This window comes from Gorilla gorilla, chromosome 4, assembly GCF_029281585.2.
Source record: "Gorilla gorilla gorilla isolate KB3781 chromosome 4, NHGRI_mGorGor1-v2.1_pri, whole genome shotgun sequence".
Taxonomy (NCBI): Eukaryota; Metazoa; Chordata; class Mammalia; order Primates; family Hominidae; genus Gorilla; species Gorilla gorilla.
In genome coordinates this window covers 60,733,938-60,754,119 of record NC_073228.2, presented here as the reverse complement: position 1 = coordinate 60,754,119, position 20,182 = coordinate 60,733,938, and the positions used below count along the sequence as shown (strand labels likewise).

The 20,182-nt window shown below is 46.0% G+C and overlaps 1 protein-coding gene across 3 annotated transcripts in view; it reads left to right on the top strand.

The window, feature by feature from the left end:
* RHOT1 (ras homolog family member T1) overlaps positions 1-15,650 on the top strand; it is a 111,428-nt gene extending 95,778 nt beyond the window's left edge. For all 3 annotated transcript variants that reach the window (XM_063706543.1, XM_063706542.1, XM_063706541.1), the window contains one exon: positions 15,358-15,650. In XM_063706543.1, coding sequence (XP_063562613.1) covers positions 15,358-15,400 — 43 coding nt within the window. In that variant the 3' untranslated portion in view covers positions 15,401-15,650. The remainder of the gene's footprint in view (positions 1-15,357) is intronic.
* The last annotated feature ends 4,532 nt before the right edge of the window (positions 15,651-20,182 follow it).

Sequence of the window (20,182 nt, the reverse complement as noted above, 5' to 3'; positions counted from 1 at the left end):
TCTTTTCCTTCCAAAATCCATTCTCTTTAAGCAGCCATCTTGCCACCCCTACACTTAAATTCTTTCATTATCTTCCTGTCACACTTAAATAAAACCCAGTCTCCTTGTCCTGCTTTTTTATTTGTTATTTTATTTATTTATTTATTTATTTTATTTATTTTTGAGACGGAGTCTCGCTCTGTCGCCCAGGCTGGAGTGCAGTAGTGCGATCTCGGCTCACTGCAAGCTCCACCTCCCAGGTTCACGCCATTCTCCTGCCTCAGCCTCCCGAGTAGCTAGGACTACAGGCGCCCACCACCACGCCCGGCTAATTTTTTGTATTTTTAGTAGAGACGGGGTTTCACCACATTAGCCAGAATGGTCTCGATCTCCTGACCTTGTGATCTGCCTGCCTCGGCCTCCCAAAGTGCTGGGATTGCAGGTGTGAGCCACCACGCCTTGCCCTTGTCCTGCTTTTTAAAACCGGACTGCGCTGTTCCTTGCCTGCTTCTCTGAACTCACTGTTTCCAGACCTATTGCCTGCTTCCTTCAGAGCCTTTGCACTGGCTATTCTCTGCTTGAAACACTCTTCCCTCTTTTTTTAAAAAGCTGCCTCATGCTTGTCACTTACATCTCAGTTTAAATGTTACCTCCTCAAAGTGGAGCCTTTCCAGATCGTGTAAAGAAACCATCTAGAAACTCAATGTGACAGTCGAGTGTGGTGGTTCACACCTGTAATCCCAGCACTTTGGGAGGCTGAGGCAGGTGGATCACTTGAGGCCAGGAGTTCAAGACCAGCCTGACCAACATGGTGAAACCCTGTCTCTACTAAAAATACAAAAATTAGCTGGGCATGGTGGCGGGTGCCTGTAATCCCAGCCACTCGGGAGGCTGAAGCAGGAGAATCACTTGAACCCAGGCAGCAGAGGTTGCAGTGAGCTGAGATCACACCACCTACTCCAGCCTGGGCGACAAAGCGAGACTCTGTCTCAAAACAAACAAACAAAAACTCTATCTGACATCACCTTGATTGTCAGCATCTCACCACCAGCCATCCTCCCTCCCTCCCTCCCTTTCATCCTATCTCGTTACCTCCCTTCCATCCTCCCTCCCTCCCTCTCTCATTCCCTCCCTCCCTCCCTTCCATCCTCCCTCCCTCTCTCGTTCCCTCTCTCCCTCCCTCCCTCTCTCGTTCCCTCTCCCTCCCTCCCTCCCATCCTCTCTCCCTCCCTTACTCCCTTCCTTCCTCCCTCCCTCCCTTCCATCCTCCCTCCCTCCCTCTCTCATTCCCTCCCTCCCTTCCATCCTCCCTCCCTCTCTCGTTCCCTCTCCCTCCCTCCCTCCCATCCTCTCTCCCTCCCTTACTCCCTTCCTTCCTCCCTCCCTCCCTTCCATCCTCCCTCCCTCCCTCTCTCATTCCCTCCCTCCCTTCCATCCTCCCTCCCTCTCTCGTTCCCTCTCCCTCCCTCCCTCCCATCCTCTCTCCCTCCCTTACTCCCTTCCTTCCTCCCTCCCTCCCTTCCATCCTCCCTCCCTCCCTCTCTCGTTCCCTCTCTCCCTCCCTTCCTTCCTTTTCCATGTGTGCTCCTTCATTTGTTGAGGGTCTCCCTCCTGCTTCAATGTAGGCTTTATAAGAATAGGGCTTTGGGCCGGGCGCGGTGGCTCACGCCTGTAATCCCAGCACTTTGGGAGGCTGAGGTGGGTGGATCACCTAAGGTCAGGAGTTCGAGACCAGCCTGACCAACATGGAGAAACCCCGTCTCTAATAAAAATACAAAATTAGCCAGGCATGGTGGTGCATGCCTGTAATCCCAGCTACTCGGGAGGCTGAGGCAGGAGAATTGCTTGAACCTGGAGGCGGAGGTTATGGTGAGCCGAGATCGTGCCGTTGTGCTCTGGCCTGGGCAATAAGAGCAAAACTCCATCTCAAAAAATAAAAAATGAAAATAAAAAAAAGAGTAGGTCTATGACTGTCTTAATCACCACTTTATATTCAGGGCCTAGAACAATACTTGGTACATAGTCGATGCTCAGTAAATATGTTTTGAATCAATGAGTAAATGGACAAATAAATGAACTTTAAGCCATTTGCCTTAAAACTCTATGAAAGTCAGTGCAGCTTATTGGACTGAGTGAGGAAATAAAGCTAAAGGACAACCAAAATATTTCCTGCAGAGCTGGCTCCAACAACTGAGCTGTGGGGAAGTGCGTCCACAAAATCAATGACACAATGTCAGGGACTTGCACAATTCAGACCCAGGGGTCACAGGCCTCAGACTTGGGGTCTGAGCCTTTCTTCAAGTCGTCTGGTCAACTAGGCCTCTTGGCCAGGGCTCAGTGATCTCTCTTCTACTGCTACACTTAGTTTATCACAAGGGATTCTGTTCTGCTTGGTCATTCTTTCCTTCAGAAACATGTACTTGGAGCCTCCTTTGTATAAAGTGCTGGGCTGTATGTGGTGAGAAATAGAGATGAAATAGTTATGGGGGAGATGCCTGATTCAAAGATCTTCCAATACAATAGGGAGAGGTAATATGTAAATAAGTATCTACTATAGGTAGAAAACTAAGACCTATAAGAGATAAAATCAAGTGCAGGCCAGGCGCGGTGGCTCACGCCTGTAATCCCTGCACCTTTGGAGGCCGAGGCAGGTGGATCACCTGAGGTCTGGAGTTCAAGACCAGCCTGGCCAACATGGTGAAACTCCATCTCGACAAAAATACAAAAATTAGCCGGGCATGATGGCAGACGCCTGTAATCCCAGCTACTCGGGAGGCTGAGGAGGCAGGAAAATCGCTTGAACCTGGGAGGTGGAGGTTGCAGTGAGTCGAAATCACGCCATTGCTCTACAGCCTGGGCGAAAGAGCGAGACTCCATCTCAAAAAAAAAAAAAAAAAGTGCAATGGGAATTCGAGCAGAGGGGAGATTTTCTGCTGTTGAGGAGCTCCCAGAAAGCTTTTATGGAGGAGGTGGTGTTCACCTTGCCCCATAACAATTCATACATAAAGAATATTTAGTTAGTTTCATTTGGCCTGAAAGAATTCAGGTACCTGTGTGCCTCACGCTTCTGGGGCTGGAGATCAGTAATCACTTCACTGGATAAATTTCCTCCAGTTTGGTATGTAAAAATTGAGATACATACTTTCTATAAAAACTGTCAAAGTACAGCTGAATTTGAAAAAATATGCTGTGTAATAATGTGCTTGGAACAGAATAGGTGTTCATTTCAAGCAGCATGAACGCTCTGCTCACCTGTTATGTGTAAGTGGCAGCTGAAACATGTACCAGATTATAACTCTGCCACCAGCCAGGTGCAGCTGTAGCATCTTACATTGTCATCAGGATTCTTCCACATTTTAGGATCCACGTTTTGGGAGTGAGAGTTACTGTTTGCCAAAAATGACCTCCCAAGCCCAAATGAAGAGGACCTACTAGCGCAGCAGTCAGCGAGAAAGAATTGGGAGATGCCTGTCACCGGCAGAGAGAGCCTTCCTTATGTGGTCAGGACCATGGAAAGCCCAAAGCCAAGGGACCTGGAAAGTCAGCCAAGGACGCTTGCCTGGGTGTCTCCTGGCTGGTTTCTCTGTGCTGTGGAGCCACCTATGTTTAGAACCTCTTGCCGCGCTCCCTCTGCTGAGCTTATATTTATGCTAGATCAAATGTTTAAACTGCTTTTCTCTTTGTGGATCACAAATTTTAGAACAGAAAATGTGGGTTCCGGAGGGTGTGAGAGACAGGGACAACCATATGTATTGCTTCAGTAGATGCTTCAGAGAAAGAAGACACTTAGTTCTCTAGTTGTTCACCCAACCCAACACGGTTTCTGCTCCTTAAGCTACATTCCTATAAAGATTAGCTTTCAGCTGCTACCACCAAGAAACAGTTCAAGTGCTGCTTATGTTGTATTTTAACTAAAGATCTCAAGAACAAAAAAGAAATCCCTAGATGCTGACATTCCAAGCAAACTGAGGTCAGGGGTGGAGGCGGGGAATTGACAGATAAAGATTTCGGTGAGCAGGCAGTTCTCACCTTAGGTGAGTTCACAGTGTGCAGGGGTGCTTGGTGGGATGGTATCCATTTCTTTCATCTTTGAGATATTTAAGGGGTGCTTACAATAAGGGGATACCCAATCTGCCTATCCTGACACATTCAACACGAGTTCTTAAATTCTCAGCTAATGGGTTGGATTCCCATTCATTTTATAGGCAGGATGGCTCTATTTGGATGACCCTTCTCAAAAAGTAAAAACAACAAAGGCAAATAAATCCTTCCGAGAGAAAATATGAGGCTATGGCAGACAAGGTAAAATGCCTGTCACAGGAGATAAATTATTTTGCTCATTAACGAGTCATCTGTCCTTTGATTTCTCAAAGTCCTAGAGAAACAGGAGCTCAGCTGACAATGACCTGAGGGGACCCCTACAGTGCTTCAAGCAGTGGATGGAGGAGGAGATGCCTTCCTGGTTAAGAAATTATCCCTGAGCCCTTGTAGAGGACAGTCCAGCACAGGAAATTCTGGAACTACAAGATGAAAATGTGTGCCAGCATGCTTCTACTTTCAGGGTACAGTCTGAGGCCCTAGGGAGGAGGAGTTCCTCAAGTGCTTTGACCTCTTGCCAGGACAAAGACGGAGAAGTATTTAGAAGCATCTGAATTTGTTAGCTCTTCAGTTTTCCTCCTCCACTCCCTACCCTGCACACAGAGCCTCAGAAGGACAGACCAGCTTCACCCCCTTACCAGCAATTACTGAAAAATCACACCCCACCCACCTCAGGATCACTGATCTCCCTCCTATATGGGAACCCTGACCCTTGGAGAAAAACCGCTGACCTACAAACTCCCCACATTCACCTAGAGAGCACCAGAGCAGAGTTTTGAGTGAGATAATCAGTCCTTTAGGGGGATCTGTTTTTCCAGCTTTCATTTTTCTCCCCTTGTTTCCTTTATCTCTAGAATTCTAAGAGCTGTGCTGTTCATTGTTTCTACCCATCATTATTAAGGGAGAGATATGGAAACATTCCCATGGTAACAGTTTCATCTCAAAATATCTGAATGCTATTAGCTGCCTTTCCACTCCAGGAAAAAGATGAGATTTTTTTTTAAAAAAAGAAATCTTTATTCTCAGAGTATAGTTGACAGGTCCTCTCCACACTGCAGGGAGGCCTGCCCAGATCAGCGGAGATGGGAAAGGGCTCAGAAAGCCAAATTTTTTTCTTAGCCGACTTCACTTCCTGAACATTTCAAAAACTTATTATTACATGGTTCTGACACCGACCCAGAGAATTGCTGGTGGAAGTACTGATGAAAACACCAACATCTCTGGGGGAAGTCATTAACTGGGAGCATATGAGATGGGCCAGCACAGACTTGGCTCAAAGACCCACAGACCACACTGTGTTACTGGAGAGCAACAGGTTTGAACAAACTCAGAGGTATGTGCTGGTTGCCATCAGAAAGCTGGGGAGAGAAAATGGGATAGGAAGCATTGTACCTCATATTCATGACACGCTTTATGGCTGGCCAAGGGCTTTTCCTATTGAAATGGGATGATGGAGGAGATAGGACACATTTATCTTAAACATGCATCTTAATTATCTATTGCTGGTGGGGTGTAGTGGCTCACACCTGGAATCCCAGCACTTTGGGAGGCCAAGGCGGGTGGATCACTTGAGCCCAGGAGTTCGAGACCAGCCTGAGCAACATGGTCTCTATCCATCTCTACAAAAAGTTAAAAAATTAGCCGGGTATGGGACTGCACGCCTGTAGTCCCAGCTACTCAGGGGGCTGAGGTGAGAGGATCTCATGAGCCGAGGAAGCAGAGGTTGCAGTGAGTTGAGATTGTGCCACTGTTCTCTAGCCTGAGTGACACAGCAAGACCCTATCTCAAAAAAAATATTTTATATATATAATATATATAATATTATGATATATATTATATATAAATTATATATAATATTATAATATATAATATATAAATTATACAATATATAATATATAAATTATATATAATATATAAGTTATATATTATATATTATATATATATCATATATATCATATATCATATATATTATATATGATATATATAAAATATATATATAGCTGCATAACAAATTATTCCAAAACTTGGCAGCTTAAAATAAACATGTTATCTCACAGTCTCTGTGGGTCAGGAATTTGGGAGCAATTTAGCTGGGTGATTCTGGCTCCAGGTCACTAATTAGATTGTATTCAGACTGTCAACCAGGGCTGCAGTCACCTGAAGGCTTGACTGGGGCTGGGAGATCCCTTTCCAAGATAGCACATTAGCCATTGGCAGGAGGCCTCAGCTCCTCACCACATGGGCCTCTCTTCACAGCGCTGCTTGAATGACATGGCAGTTGGCTGACCCTGGAGCAAGTGACCCAAGACATAGAAAACAGGAGGAAGCTGCACTGTCTTGTTTGACCTAGTCTCAGAGGGCACACATCATTGCTTCTGCCATATTCTGTTCTATAGAAGCATGTCACTAAGTCCAGCACACATGTTTGGGGAGGGGAATCGAGCCACCTCTTGAAAGGAGAAGTATCAAGGACTCTGTGAACATGTTTTAGGACTATGATGTCATGGCAGTTATGAAAACTAATGTGTCAGTGCTGTATGTACTGATATGAAGCAATCTCCAAGATGTATCTTCAGTGACAACAGCATGATGCAGAACGCTAGGTAAGTCTGGATACTATTTGCGGTTTTAAAAAGGGAGGAGGGAGCCAGGCGCGGTGGCTCACGCCTGTAATCCCAGCACTTTGGGAGGCCGAGGCGGGTGGATCACAAGGTCAGGAGATTGAGACCATCCTGACTCACACAGTGAAACCCCGTCTCTACTAAAGAAACACAAAAAATTAGCTGGATGTGGTGGCGGGCACCTGTAGTCCCAGCTACTTGGGAGGCTGAGGCAGGAGAATGGCCTGAACCCGGGAGGTGGAGCTTGCGGTGAGCCAAGATCGCAACACTGCACTCCGGCCTGGGTGACAGAGCGAGACTCTGTCTCAAAAATAAATAAATAAATTAATTAATTAATTAATAAAAAAGGAGGAGGGATAAATATGCAGTTATGCATAGACTACCTCTCAGAGGATATACAATAAACTGGCCTCAAGGAGGAGGGCTGGGGACAGGTGGGAGAGAGATTTGTTTTCTGTACCTTTTGGATTTTATTTGAGCAAGTATTACTCTTTGATAATAAAATTTAATTTCAAAAATAGATTAAAATAACATAGAAATAAATAACATTGTTGAAAGAACTCAGAATGACCAGTTTGAGATGGAATTTTTTTTTTTGAGATGGGTTTTCACTCTTGCCCAGCAGGGAGTACAGTGACATGATCATAGTTCACTGCAGCCTCGCCCTCTGAGGCTCAAGCACTCCTCCCACCTCAGCCTCCCAAGAAGCTGGGACTACAGGCACATGCCACCACACCTGACGAATTTTAAAAAATTTTTAAAAGAGGTGAGGTCTTGCTAGATTGCCCAGGCTCAAATTCCTGAGCTAAAGCAGTCCTCCTGCCTCAGCCTCCCAAAGTGCTGGGATTACAGGCATAAGCCATTGTGCACCTGGTTGGAATTCACTTTTTAAAGCTATTGGGGCCAGCAGTGAGCTATGATTGTGCCTGGGTGACAGAGCAAGACTCTGTCTTGAGGAAAAGAAAAGAATAAAACTATCAGGGTAGATGATTTTAGGGGATTGGTTTGCTTGCTTTCTTGCTTGTTTTCTTGGAAGCAAGTGTACTTTCTTGGCAGGCACGTTTTGAGACAGGAGGCTATAAGCAAGATGTTGAAGGAAAACAGACCAAGCTCTCTGAAGGAGAGCACTTGGAAGAGAATCTCGTCCAGTTCTCATCCCGTGCACGCCCACCTACCTGGACTTGCATATATCTGCTATATTTTCCCTTCTGTGACTACAGAGAAACTGTCCACAGGCAGCTCCTTCACTTACGCATTAGAGTCTGGCCTCCGTCGTCTGCATCCTCCAACAATTCCCCCTGCCTTTCTTGGATCTTTGATTTGTGTTCCTCTGGATTTATTAACAAACAAACAAACAAACATTACTTCTCCCATCTGAAAAAAGAAAATCTCTTCGTCTGCATTTCTGTTCCCTTTATAGCTTGCTTGAAAGAGTTTCCTCAGTGTCTCCTATTCTGTCTTTTTTCAGAACCTGAGATATAGCTCACACTCCATAAAATTCACCTTTTTAGCATGTACAATTCAGTGGTTTTTAGTACAGTCACAAACTTGTGCAACCATCACCACTATCTCATTTCATCACTCCCGAAAGAAACTCTGTACCCATTAGCAGTCACTCCCCAATCCTCCTTTCTCCGAACCCCTGGTAATCACTAATCTACTTTCTGTCTCTACGGATTTGCCTCTTCTAAATATTTTATATCAATGGAATCGTACAATATGTGGATCTTTGTGACTAGCTCCTTTCAGATTGCATGACGTTTTCAAGATTCATCTGTATGAACGTTGTATCAGCATGTATCAGCATTCCAATCCTTTTCATGGATGAGTAATGTTTCATTGTATGGAAATATCACATTTTGTTTATCGTTCATCAATTTATGGATATTTGGGCCGGGCACGGTGGTTCACGCCTGTAATCCCAGCACTTTGGGAGGCCAAGGCAGGCGGATCACTTGGGGCTGGATTTCGAGACCAGCCTGGCCAACATGGCAAAACCCTGTCTCTACTAAAAATACAAAATTAGCCAGGTGTGGTGGTGCAAGCTTGTGATTCTAGCTACTGGGGAAGCTGAGGCATGAGAGTCACTTGGACCCAGGAGGTGGAGGTTGCAGTGAGCCGAGATCACCTGGGCAACAGAACAAGACTCTGTCTCAAAAAAAAAAAAAAAAAATTATGGATATTTTGGGTTGTTTCCGCCTTTTCATTATTATCAATAATGCTGCTACAAACATTCATATACAAGTTTTTGTATGGGCATATGTTTTTTATTTTCTTTTCTTTTTTTATGACAGGGTTTCACTCTGTTGCCCAGGCTGCAGTACAGTGGCATGATCTCGGCTCACTGCAACCTCTGCCTCCCAGGCTCACACGATCCTCCCAGTTCAGCCTCCCCAGTAACTGGGACCACAGGCACAGGCCACCACACCCAGCTTTTTTATTCTTTCTTTCTTTCTTTCTTTTTTGGAGTTTTGCTCTTGTTACCCAGGCTGGAGTGCAATGGTGCAATCTCGGCTCATCGCAACCTCCACCTCCTGGGTTCAAGCGATTCTCCTGCCTCAGCCTCCCAAGTAGCTGGGATTACAGGCATGTGCCACCATGCCTGGCTAAGTTTTTTTGTATTTTTAGTAGAGACAGGGTTTCTCCATGTTGGTCAGGCTGGTCTTGAACTCCTGACCTCAGGTGATCAACCCGCCTCAGCCTCCCAAAGTGCCAGGATTACAGGTGTGAGCCACTGTGCCCGGCTAGTCTTTCTTTCTTTTCCTTTTTTTTTTTTTTTTTTGGCGGAAACACAGTCTTGCCATGTTGCCCAGGCTGGTCTCCAACTCCTGGGCTCAAGCTATCCTCCCTCCTTGGTCTCCCGAAGTGCTGGGATTAGGCGTGAGCCACCACACCAGGCCTCGGATTTTCTATACATAAGATCATGTCATCTGCAATTAGAGATAGTTTTATTCCTTCCTTTCCAAAGTATATGTCTTTTATTTATTTTTCTTTTTTAATTGCCCGGCCTAGACCCCCCAATACAATGTTAAGTACAAATGACAAGAGCAGACATCCTTGTTTTGTTCTTGATCTTAGGGGGAAAACATTCAGCCTTTTCAGTAGTAAGTTGTTGGTTAGCTGTGGCTTTTCTCTCTCTTTTTTTTTTTTTTTTTTTTTTTTTGAGACAGGGTCTTGCTCTGTCATCCAGCCTGGAGTGCAGTGGTGTGATCTTCGTTTACTGCAACCTCCTCCTCCTGGGCTCAAGCAAGCCTCCCAGCCCCCAAGTGTCTGGGATCACAGGCACACACCACCATGCCCGGCTAATTCTGTTGTTTTTTTTTTTTTTTTCCGGAGACGAAGTCTTGCTGTGTCATGCAGGCTACAGTACAGTGGTGCAATCTCGGCTCACTGCAACCTCCCCCTCCCGGGTTCAAGCAATTCTCTTGTCTCAGCCTCCCAAATAGCTGGGATTACAGGCATGTGCCACCATGCCCAGCTAATTTTTGTATTTTTAGTAGAGACAGGGTTTTGCTATGTTGGCCAGGCTGGTCTTGAACTCCTGACCTCAAGCGATCCACCCGCCTCGGCCTCCCAAAGTGCTGGGATTATAGGGGTGAGCCACCGCACCCAGCCTCCGGCTAACGTTTGTATTTTTTAGTAGACAGGGTTTCACCATGTTGCCCAGGCTGAGCTGTGGGTCTTTCATAGATGTCTTTTATCAGATTAAACCAATACTCTTCCTAGTTTGTTGAGTGTTTTATTTATAATGAAGCAACATTGGATTTTATCAAGTGCTTTTTTTCGTTTACTGAAATGATCATTTGTTTTTTGTCCTTTATTCCATTCATACAGTGTGTGTATTACATTGATTTTTGTATGATGAACCAATCTTGCATTTCTGGGAAAATCCCATTTGGTCATTGTATATACTCCTTTTTATATATTGTTAGATTCAGTTTGCTAGTATTTTGTTGAGGATGTTTGCATCTACAGCATAAGGTGTATCATTGTGTAGTTTTTTTGTGATGTCACTGTCTAGTTTTTTTATCCAAGTAACACTTTTCTTTTTTTTTCTGAGATGGAGTCTCACTCTGTCTCCCAGGCTGGAGTGCAGTGGTGTGATCTTGGCTCACTGCAAGCTCCACCTCCCTGGTTCACGCCATTCTCCTGCCTCAGCCTCCTGAGTAGTTGGAACTACAGGCGCCTGCCACCACACCCGGCTAATTTTTCGTATTTTTAGTAGAGACAGGGTTTCACTGTGTTAGCCAGGATGGTCTCCATCTCCTGACCTCGTGATCCACCTGCCTCGGCCTCCCAAGATGCTGGGATTACAGGCGTGAGCCACCGCGCCCGGCCCCAAGTAACACTTTTCATGGTAATACTGGCCTCACAGAATGAGTTGGGAAGTGTTCTCCCCTTTTCTATTTTTTGGAAGAATTTTTGAAGAGATTGATGTTCCTATTCTGTCTTGAGCCACTCCTCCCAGCTTGTTACCTCCCCTACCATACCGAAACTGCTCTTGTAAAGGTCTCCAATGTCCTCCACATTGCCAAATTCAACAATCAGTTCTCAGCCATCGTCTTACCACTCAGCAAGAGCATCTGATCTCAGCCATCGTCTTACCCTCAGCAAGAGCATCTGACACATTTCCTTTCTCCTCGGAACACTGTCTGCTTCTGGCCTCCACAATCTCCTGGTTTTCTTTCTGCCTCACTGGCCACTATTTTCCGGGCTTCTTTGCTGGATTATCTTCCTCTATCAGATATCTTAATGGTGAAGAGACACAGGGCTGAGTCCTTGACACCTTTTTTCTGTCTTTTCTCAGATTTTTGGTAATTTTATTTCTCTCCTAAATTTAAACACCAACTATATGCTGAAGCCTCCCAAATTTAGAGCCCAAATATGGTCTCTCTCTTTATCTTTAGATTTATATATCCTCTGCCTATTAGACACCTTACCTTGGATGCTGAATGTATATCTCAAACTTAACATGTCCAAAATTAAACTTTTGATCTATTCCACCAAAATCTGCTATGCCCACCATCTTCCCCATCATTATTAACCACAACTTTAGGTTTTCAGTTGATCAGTCCAAAAATATCCTAGTCATCCTTATTGGATACTTTCTTTCCCTCACTCCCTACAGTCATTCTATTAGCAAATCCTGTTGGGCCTACCTTCTAGATAATTAGAGAGTGGCCACCTCTCACCACCGTCATGATCCAATTATCTCCCTAGTCTTTCTCTAGCTGGGATTGATGGACTAGGCTTCTAACTGGTCTCCCTCCTTCCCCCTTTGCCCACCTTCAGGCTGTTCCTGGGACAGCAACCACCTCAGAGTTTCTGTCATAAATAAATGTTGAATTTTGTCAGATGATTTTCTGCATCTATTGAGATTATCGTATAGTTTTCCTTCTTCAGTCTGTTAATATGGTAAATAACATAGTTTTTGGTTTTGTTTTGTTTTAGATGGGATCCCTGCCTCCCAGGCTGGAGTGCAGTGGTGCAATCATGGCTCACTGCAGCCTTGATCTCGGCTCACTGCAGCCTTGATCACCCAGGCTAAAGCAATCCTCCCACCTCAGTCTCCCAAGTAACTGGTACTATGGGCGTGTGCCACAACGCCTAGCTGACATTTTAGAAACAAAATCTCATTATAAGGTCTCATAATGTTGCCCAGGCTGGTCTCAAATTCCTGAGCTCAAGCAATCTCCCTGCCTCAGCCTCCCAAAGTGCTAGGATTACAGGCATGAACCACCACGCCCAGCCAACATTGATTTACAAATGTTAAACCAACTTGCTGTGCTGAGATGAACCCCATTTGGTCACGATGTATTATCCTATTCATATATGTTGGAGGTGACTTGCCAACATTTTAAGAATGTCTGAACCTATGTTCATGAGGGATATTGGTCTGAAGTTTTCTTTTCTTAAAATGTCTCGAGTGTTTGTTGAGTGTATAAATGAGAGCCTGTTGGTCCAAGGGGGGTGGGTGGGAGAGTGTATTAAGAAGGAAAAAAATAGACTGGGTGCGGTGGCTCATGCCTGTAATCCTAGCACTTTGGGAGGCTGAGGCGAGCGGATCACCTGAGGTCGGGAGTTCGAGACCAGCCTGACTGATGTGGAGAAACCCCCGTCTCTACTAAAAATACAAAATTAGCCAGGTGTGGTGGCGCATGTCTGTAATTCCAGCTACTCGGGAGGCTGAGGCAGGAGAATCGCTTGAACCTGGGAGGCGGAGGTTGCGATGAGCCTAGATCGCACCATTGCACTCCAGCCTAGGCAATAAGAGTGAAACTCCATCTCAAAAAAAAAAAAAAAAGAAGAAGGAAAAAAATTAGCACATTTATAGAGCTGTTTCCAAAGCCCTTTTCACATATCATTTAATTGTCATAACCAAGAGGCGTAGATATTACTATCATGCCCATTATAAGAGAACTAAGACTAAAGGAGTTTAAGGAACCTGTCCCAGACCTAGCTAACCAGAAGGACTGGGACTTGAACCCATGCCCTCTGTCTGCAGATGCCATGTTCGAGGTTAGTACCCAGTGAGTGAAGACCTTTAGGGACAGGCAGAAGGGCTCCTTTCAGCTTTGATTATGCTTGTGACCATTTCCCAAGGGAAGGAGCAGAGCTTCTGCCATGAACATGATACAAGTAATTCCATGTTTCTTACTTACAGCATCTTAAGAAAACTCCAGCATGGCAGAATGAGCACTCCACCTGCAGATGCCCAGGAGAGCCTGAGACTTATTTTTAGCCAGAATAGGAAAATGCCAAATATCTTCTAGGAGAGTTGGCAGCTGGAGGGCTGCTGATACAGCTGTGTTTATATAAGCTGGTGCAGAGGGGAGAATGATGGTTGCAAAGGAGGCAGGAGGTGCTTAATCCACCTATACACTTGCTGAGGTTTTCTTGGGAAGTTCTGGTCAGGAGTTACTGCTCAGGAGAGAGGGTCATGCAGACAGTCTGGAGACTGCCAGGAGCATAGGTGCGACTGGCTTCCTTGAGTCAGAGCATTTGTCAAAGCCGCCCTTAAATGATCTGTCCACTGGTTGTTGGCCTCTTCCCACCCTGTTATCCAGGGGTAAATAAAAGAACAGAAGCTCTTTCAAACGGTGCCGTCTTATTTATTTTTTGAGACAGGGTCTCTGTCACCCAAGCTGGAGTTCAGTGGCGCCATCACGGCTCACTGCAGCCTCCATCTCCTGGGCTCAAGCAATCTTCCTGCCTCAGCCTCCTGAGTAGCTGGGACTAGAGGCCCACGCCCACCCCCCCAGCTTTTTAAATTTTTTTGTAGAGGTGAGGTCTCCTTATATTGCCCAAGCTGGTCTCGAACATCCTAAGCTCAGGCGATCCTCCCACTTCTGCCTCTCAAAGTCCTGGGATTATGGGCATGAGCCACTGCACCTGACCCTCAAGTTTTAAAGCATAGAGGTTCACCCGATTCTGACCATACTTCTCAGATGTGCTTGGTGAAAGCAATCTATAACACCCCATCCTACAGAAGCTGTCAAATAGTTTTCTCACAGAGGCAGCAAAATAAGGCTTTTAAAGGTGTTACCTATGGGCTCTCAAAGAGAATTAAAGTAAAACGTACCTTAGTAAGGATTTTTAAAAATTTTTTTTTAATGTTCAAATAAAAACAAAAGTAGAGTAAATAGTATAATGATCTCTCATGTACATGTACCCACCACTGAACTTCAACACTTACCAACATGGTCAATCTGTTTCATTGTTCCCCCACCCATTTTGGAATTATGCTGAACAAATCCCAGATAGCCCATTATTTCATCTGAAAATACTTCAGTGTGTACCTCTAAAGTATAAAAAATCTTAAAACAAAACAAAACAAAACCACAATACCATCTTCACACTTTAAAAATGAACTGTTGGCCAAGCATGTTGGCTCATGCCTGTAATCCTGGCACTTTGGGAGGTGAAGGTAGGCAGATCGCTTAAGTTCAGGAGTTCAAGCTCAGGAGTTGCCTGGGCAACATGGCAAGACCCCACGTCGACAAATACAAAAATTAGCCAGGCGTGGTGGTGCAGGCCTGTAGTGCCAGATACCCAGAAGGCTGAGGTAGGAGGATTGATTGAGCCTGGGATGTCGAGGCTGCAGTGAGACCTGATGGCACCATTGCACTCCAACCTTGGTGACAGAACAAGACCCTGTCTCAAAAAAACCACAATTCCTTAAGATCAAATATACAGTGTTTGGATCGCCCCAACTCTTTAAACAAGTTTTTTTTTTTCACTTGTTTTTTTTTAAGTCAGGATCAAATATATATTGCTGACGAAACCAGGTGATTTGTCCTGTAGTTTCCTATGGTATGGATTTTCCTGATCATATACCTGTGGTGTCATTCAACATACTCTTCTAAATATATTTATTCATTAATGACCAATGTATTTCCTGTGAATTGGATCTAGAGACTTGAACAGATTCACGTTCAATTCTGTAGCAAAAATACTTAGGGGGTGCTGTATACTTCCATCAGAGGCAGCAAATATCTGGTTTCTTTCTGTGATGCTAGCCTATCATTATCGCCTAGACCCGCAAATTGACTGACAATTAATTTTAAGGAACAAATGTGGCTGCAATGGCTTTCTGAGTAATACGTGCAGAAAAACACGTCCTGTAAAGTGTATTGTTTGTTTGTTTGTTGTTTTCTAGGCATGAAAACAGCCCTGGAAGTCTGCCCTGGCGCCTGCACTGAGACTAATCCAGGTCACTTTAGGGAAACTGCCCAGCTCTGGCACCGCACTGTGTGTCTGTCAGCTCTGTGGGGCGCTATGGCCTCATTTTCCCACTAGAGGACACTGTGGCTCCAGGACTTCATGTGGCTCCCAGCCAGTCTTGCTACTCCAGCACCTCTAAGGAGGCAAAGCCTTTAGTGTGCATTTATTAGGTACCAACTGGATGCTTTCTGTATCAAGCAGAGAAATAAAAGAGGTCAAACACAAGGTCCTGTGGCATTGTTTCCTGATGTAGTTTCTTTCTTTTTCTTTTTCTTTTTTTTTTTTTTGAGATGGAGTCTCGCTCTTATCGCCCAGGCAGGAGTGCAGTGGCGCCATCTCAGCTCACAGCAACAACTGCCTCCTGGGTTCAAGCGATTATCGTTACTCAGCCTCCCAAGTGGCTGGGATTACAGGCGCCCGCGACCACACCCGGCTGATATTAGTATTTTTAGTAGAGACGGGCTTTCCACATGTTGCCCAGGCTGGTCTCGAACTCCTTACTTCAGGTGACCCACCCGCCTCGGCCTCTCAAAGCGCTGGGATTACAGGCGTGATCCACCACGTCTAGTCGTGTTTCCTGATGTAGTTTCTTTGCATTATTTTATTTTATGTATTTGTTTATTTTTTGAGACAAGGTCTTACTGTGTTACCCAGGCTGGAGTGCCGTGGTGCAAACACAGCTCACTACAGCCTTGAGCTCCTGGGCTCAGACAATCCCCCCATCTCCACCTTCTGAGTAGCTGGGACTACAGGTGCCTGCCACTGTGCCCAGCTAATTTTTAAATTTTTTATTTGTCAGGATGGAGTATCACTATGTTGCCCAGGCTGGTCTCAAACTCCTGGGCTCAAATGATCCTCCCACCTCAGCCTCCCAAAGTGCTGGGATTACAGGCATGTATTTCCCTATGGAAAACAACAGAGGTGCTTCTCCATCTGCTGGAAACCATTTTAGCCCCTGCTGTAGGATGGCTGCCTCCTGCAAATTTGGTTACCTAATTGATTTTTTTTTTTTTTTTTTCAGACAGGGTCTCACTCTGTCACCCAAACTGGAGTGCAGTGGTGCAGTCTTGGCTCATTGCAACCTGTGCCTCCCAGGCTCAAGTGATTCTCCTGCCTCAGCCTCCCGAGTAGCTGGGACTACAGGCGCTCACCACTACGCCTGGCTAACTTTTGTATTTTTAGTAGAGACGGGGCTTCACCACGTTGGCCAGGCTGGTCTCAAACTCCTGACCTCAAACTATCCACGCGCCTTGGCCTCCCAAAGTGCTGAGATTACAGGCATGAGCCACCGCACCCGGCCGTTGGATGTTTTTTTTTAACTGCAATATTTGGGCTTTGGGGAGTGTGAATATATCCAAGAAAGATGCCAAAGTGTATTCATCTCTGAAATAATTTATTCATTTATTCAACTCCATGTATTGAGTATCCTGGGCAGGGAAGGAATGGGGAACGGATGCTTACTGAGAGCTACTCTGTGCCAAGTACTGTCCCATCCTTTTTACCTACATCCTCACAAGATGGGTAATATTAGCCTCATTTAAATCCAAGGAAACTGAGGCTCATTGAGGTTAACCAGCCTGCTGAAAGTTATCCTGCCAGATGCAAATGGAAGTCTAAATGGATAAATATGTATGTTTTCCACCAAATCCCTCAATGCCACACTGACAAGCATGGTACTAGGATGTAGAGAAAGTAAGATGATTACAGAGACGTCCTTTCCTTAAGGAGGTCATCATATAACACAGAAGTTACAATAAATGGACAATTATAGAACTTCTAATAGGTGGGCACCCTTTCAATAAGTAGCTGACCACGCACAGCCTCCCTCTGCTGCTATGACACTGTCCTTATGCAGAGGTAGGCACTGACCACCAAGAATAGGGCCTCTGCTTGTAGTGATGCCTTTGTGTTGACTGTCCACTCACCCTCACCCCATCACCCCCATGACCAAGGTTTCTGGGGGCAACAGCATGATTCAGGCTATAACCACCAATCCGCCTGGAGAATGTAGCAAAGCCAAGACAGACATCTTCTCTACTGCTCAAAATCTCTAGTTTAGGCTGGGCGCAGTGGCTCATGCCTGGAATCCTGGCTTTGGGAGGCTGAAGCAGGTGGATCATTTGAGACCAGTTCAAGATCAGCCTGGCCAACATGGTAAATCCCCATCTCTACTAAAAATACAAAATAATTAGCCAGATGTGGTAGCATGCTCCTGTAGTTCCAGCTACTTGGGAGGTTGAGGCAGGAGAATTGCTTGAACCTGGGAGATGGAGATTGCAGGGAGCTGAGATTGCGCCACTGCACTCCAGCCTGGGTGACAGAGCGAGAGTCTGTCTCAAAAAAAAAAAAAAAAAAAAAAAAAAAAGTCTCTAGTTTAATGGAGGAAGACAAACACAGACATATGCAATACCAGGACAAAGCAATGAGTTCTTGAAAATTCTGTGATAATGCAGCAAATAATTTTAAATGTCCTTCCAGTTATTCATATTTTCTTTTCTTTTCTTTTTTTTTTTTTTTTTTTTTGAGATGGAGTCTTGCTCTGTCGCCCAGGGTAAAGTGCAGTGGCGCGATCTCGACTCATTGCAAGCTCCGCCTCCCAGGTTCACGCCATTCTCCTGCCTCAGCCTCCCAAGTAGATGGGACTACAGGCGTCCGCCACCATGCCCGGCTAATTTTTTTTTGTATTTTTAGTGGAGACGTGGTTTCACCGTGTCAGCCAGGATGGTCTCGATCTCCTGACCTCGTGATCTGCCCGCCTCTGCCTCCCAAAGTGCTGGGATTACAGGCGTGAGCCACCGCGCCCAGCCGGGTTATTCATATTTTCAAGCCCACTTAGCCTGTCCCAGCCTTGTCCCTACTGCCTCATAGTTCGGCCCTGGCAGCACAACTGAATTCATATTGTCAGAGCCCAAGCTGTGTTATTTACTAAAATCTGACCAGTTGCACTAAGGAGAAAATGACAGCTGGCAGCTGGGAGAATGGACTGGCTGGTGTAAGTTGGGAAAAAGAGACACAGGTGGCAGGTGTCTAAAGAAGCACAGCTGTGGGTGTTTGGAGAGGCTCAATCCCGAATGCCACTTCAGCTTCAGGCAACCACAGCTTCAAGGTTCCGGGAAGGAAGGACAAGCGTGGGTGTGCTCCAGCCACCACCCTCCTCCAAGTGAGTCCTGGGATAATGAACAAGCGGTCAGCCAGAGTCTTTGCTCTCTGATGAAAGGACCTCCGCTGCAGACTGTCCCTCTGCAAATACGATTGTGCCCCAGGAACCATCTGGCAAATGTGCCAGTTCCTTCAGCATTTCTGTTACTTCCGTGACTTTTGGCCCCTTTTTTTCCTGGGATATAAATTGTTGCAGCAAGCCAAGCCAAGCCAGCAGAATGTTTACTGCTGCTTTGCAGGCCTTCTCTGAGCCTGGTTAACCCCATGGCTCACAGCCTATGAGGCTGCTCACAGCTAATGATGTCTTGGATACATGCGCCTCCCCTCTGCCGTTCTTGTGTATTTTGGAGTATGCAGAGCCAGGCATGTGAGCTGCAGCCCAGAGCTGCAGCCCAGAGCTGCAGCCCAGAGCTACAGTGACCACATTGAGAAGCTGGGTTTGGGGGAAGTGCATTTCTGTTGCAGGATGTCCTTCACGGAGAAGGGACAGGCTGATTTCATCTCTCTGCAGAGGACGTGGACAGCTCCCCAAGGAGCCACAACAGGCCACACCAGCTGTAGGACAGATCACGTGCTTTGGCTGCACAGGGGAGGATGCCCAACAAACCGAGACGGCCCACGTCAGCCACTGGGCCCCATTTTGCACAGTGCCACGTTCCTCCTCTGACCTGGCCTGATGGTGGGCGAGGCTGAAGAGTTATGGGTCACCTTCGGACCCTTTGAGCCAGCCCCCCAGTTTCAGTCTGCTTCGCTGATTTTCATTCAGAGAACAGATACCGGCATGTGGAAGGGGAGACTTACTCAAGTCACTCATCTCCTTGGTGATGCACTTCATGGGCAGGGAAGCCATATGGAGCCGTCAACCATAAGTCCCCTCATCCCAACCCAGGGAGTACCAGATTGTTCTAAAGGGGTGGCAGAGGAAGCAGTCAATGCAAAGACTCCCAGAATGCCACTGTCAGCCTAACAGTGGACAAGTGGGCAGTTCCAATGCAGATTCACACCTTCCTGCCTTAGTACATGCAGTTCCTTCTGTCTTGAACACATCAGGCCCCATCCACCTGGTGAACTCCTACTCAATCTTTTAAGATCCAGCTCCAGCATCACCTACTTGGACGCCTTAATGCCACCACATCCTTTGCACCCATCTCTACTTAGTACCTGTCACATTGCACCTGCAGTTGTTTTTAGCATGCCTTTTCCACCTGACTTCGAGTTCACTGAGGGCAGAGAACTATGTCTCACTAATCTCCATGTCTAGAGACTCGGTCTGTAAACATGTTTATCAGCAGTGTTTTGGAAGGGAAGATCAGGGATTATGGAATTTAGAGATGGATTCTCCTCCAGAAATCTCTTAGTCTCTCCCACTGGTTTCACAAAAGACAAAACTGAGATTAGGAAACTGCCTTCCCCAGGGCCACAAGGCTAAACAGTGACAGAGCTTGGACAAGAGCCTAGGTCTGCTGGCCCCTTGTCCTGCTCTCAGGTACTAAGAAATCAGAGCCTGCCGGGCGCGGTGGCTCACGCCTGTAATCCCAGCACTTCGGGAGGCCAAGGCGCGCAGATCACCTGAGGTTGGGAGTTCGAGACCAGCCTGACCA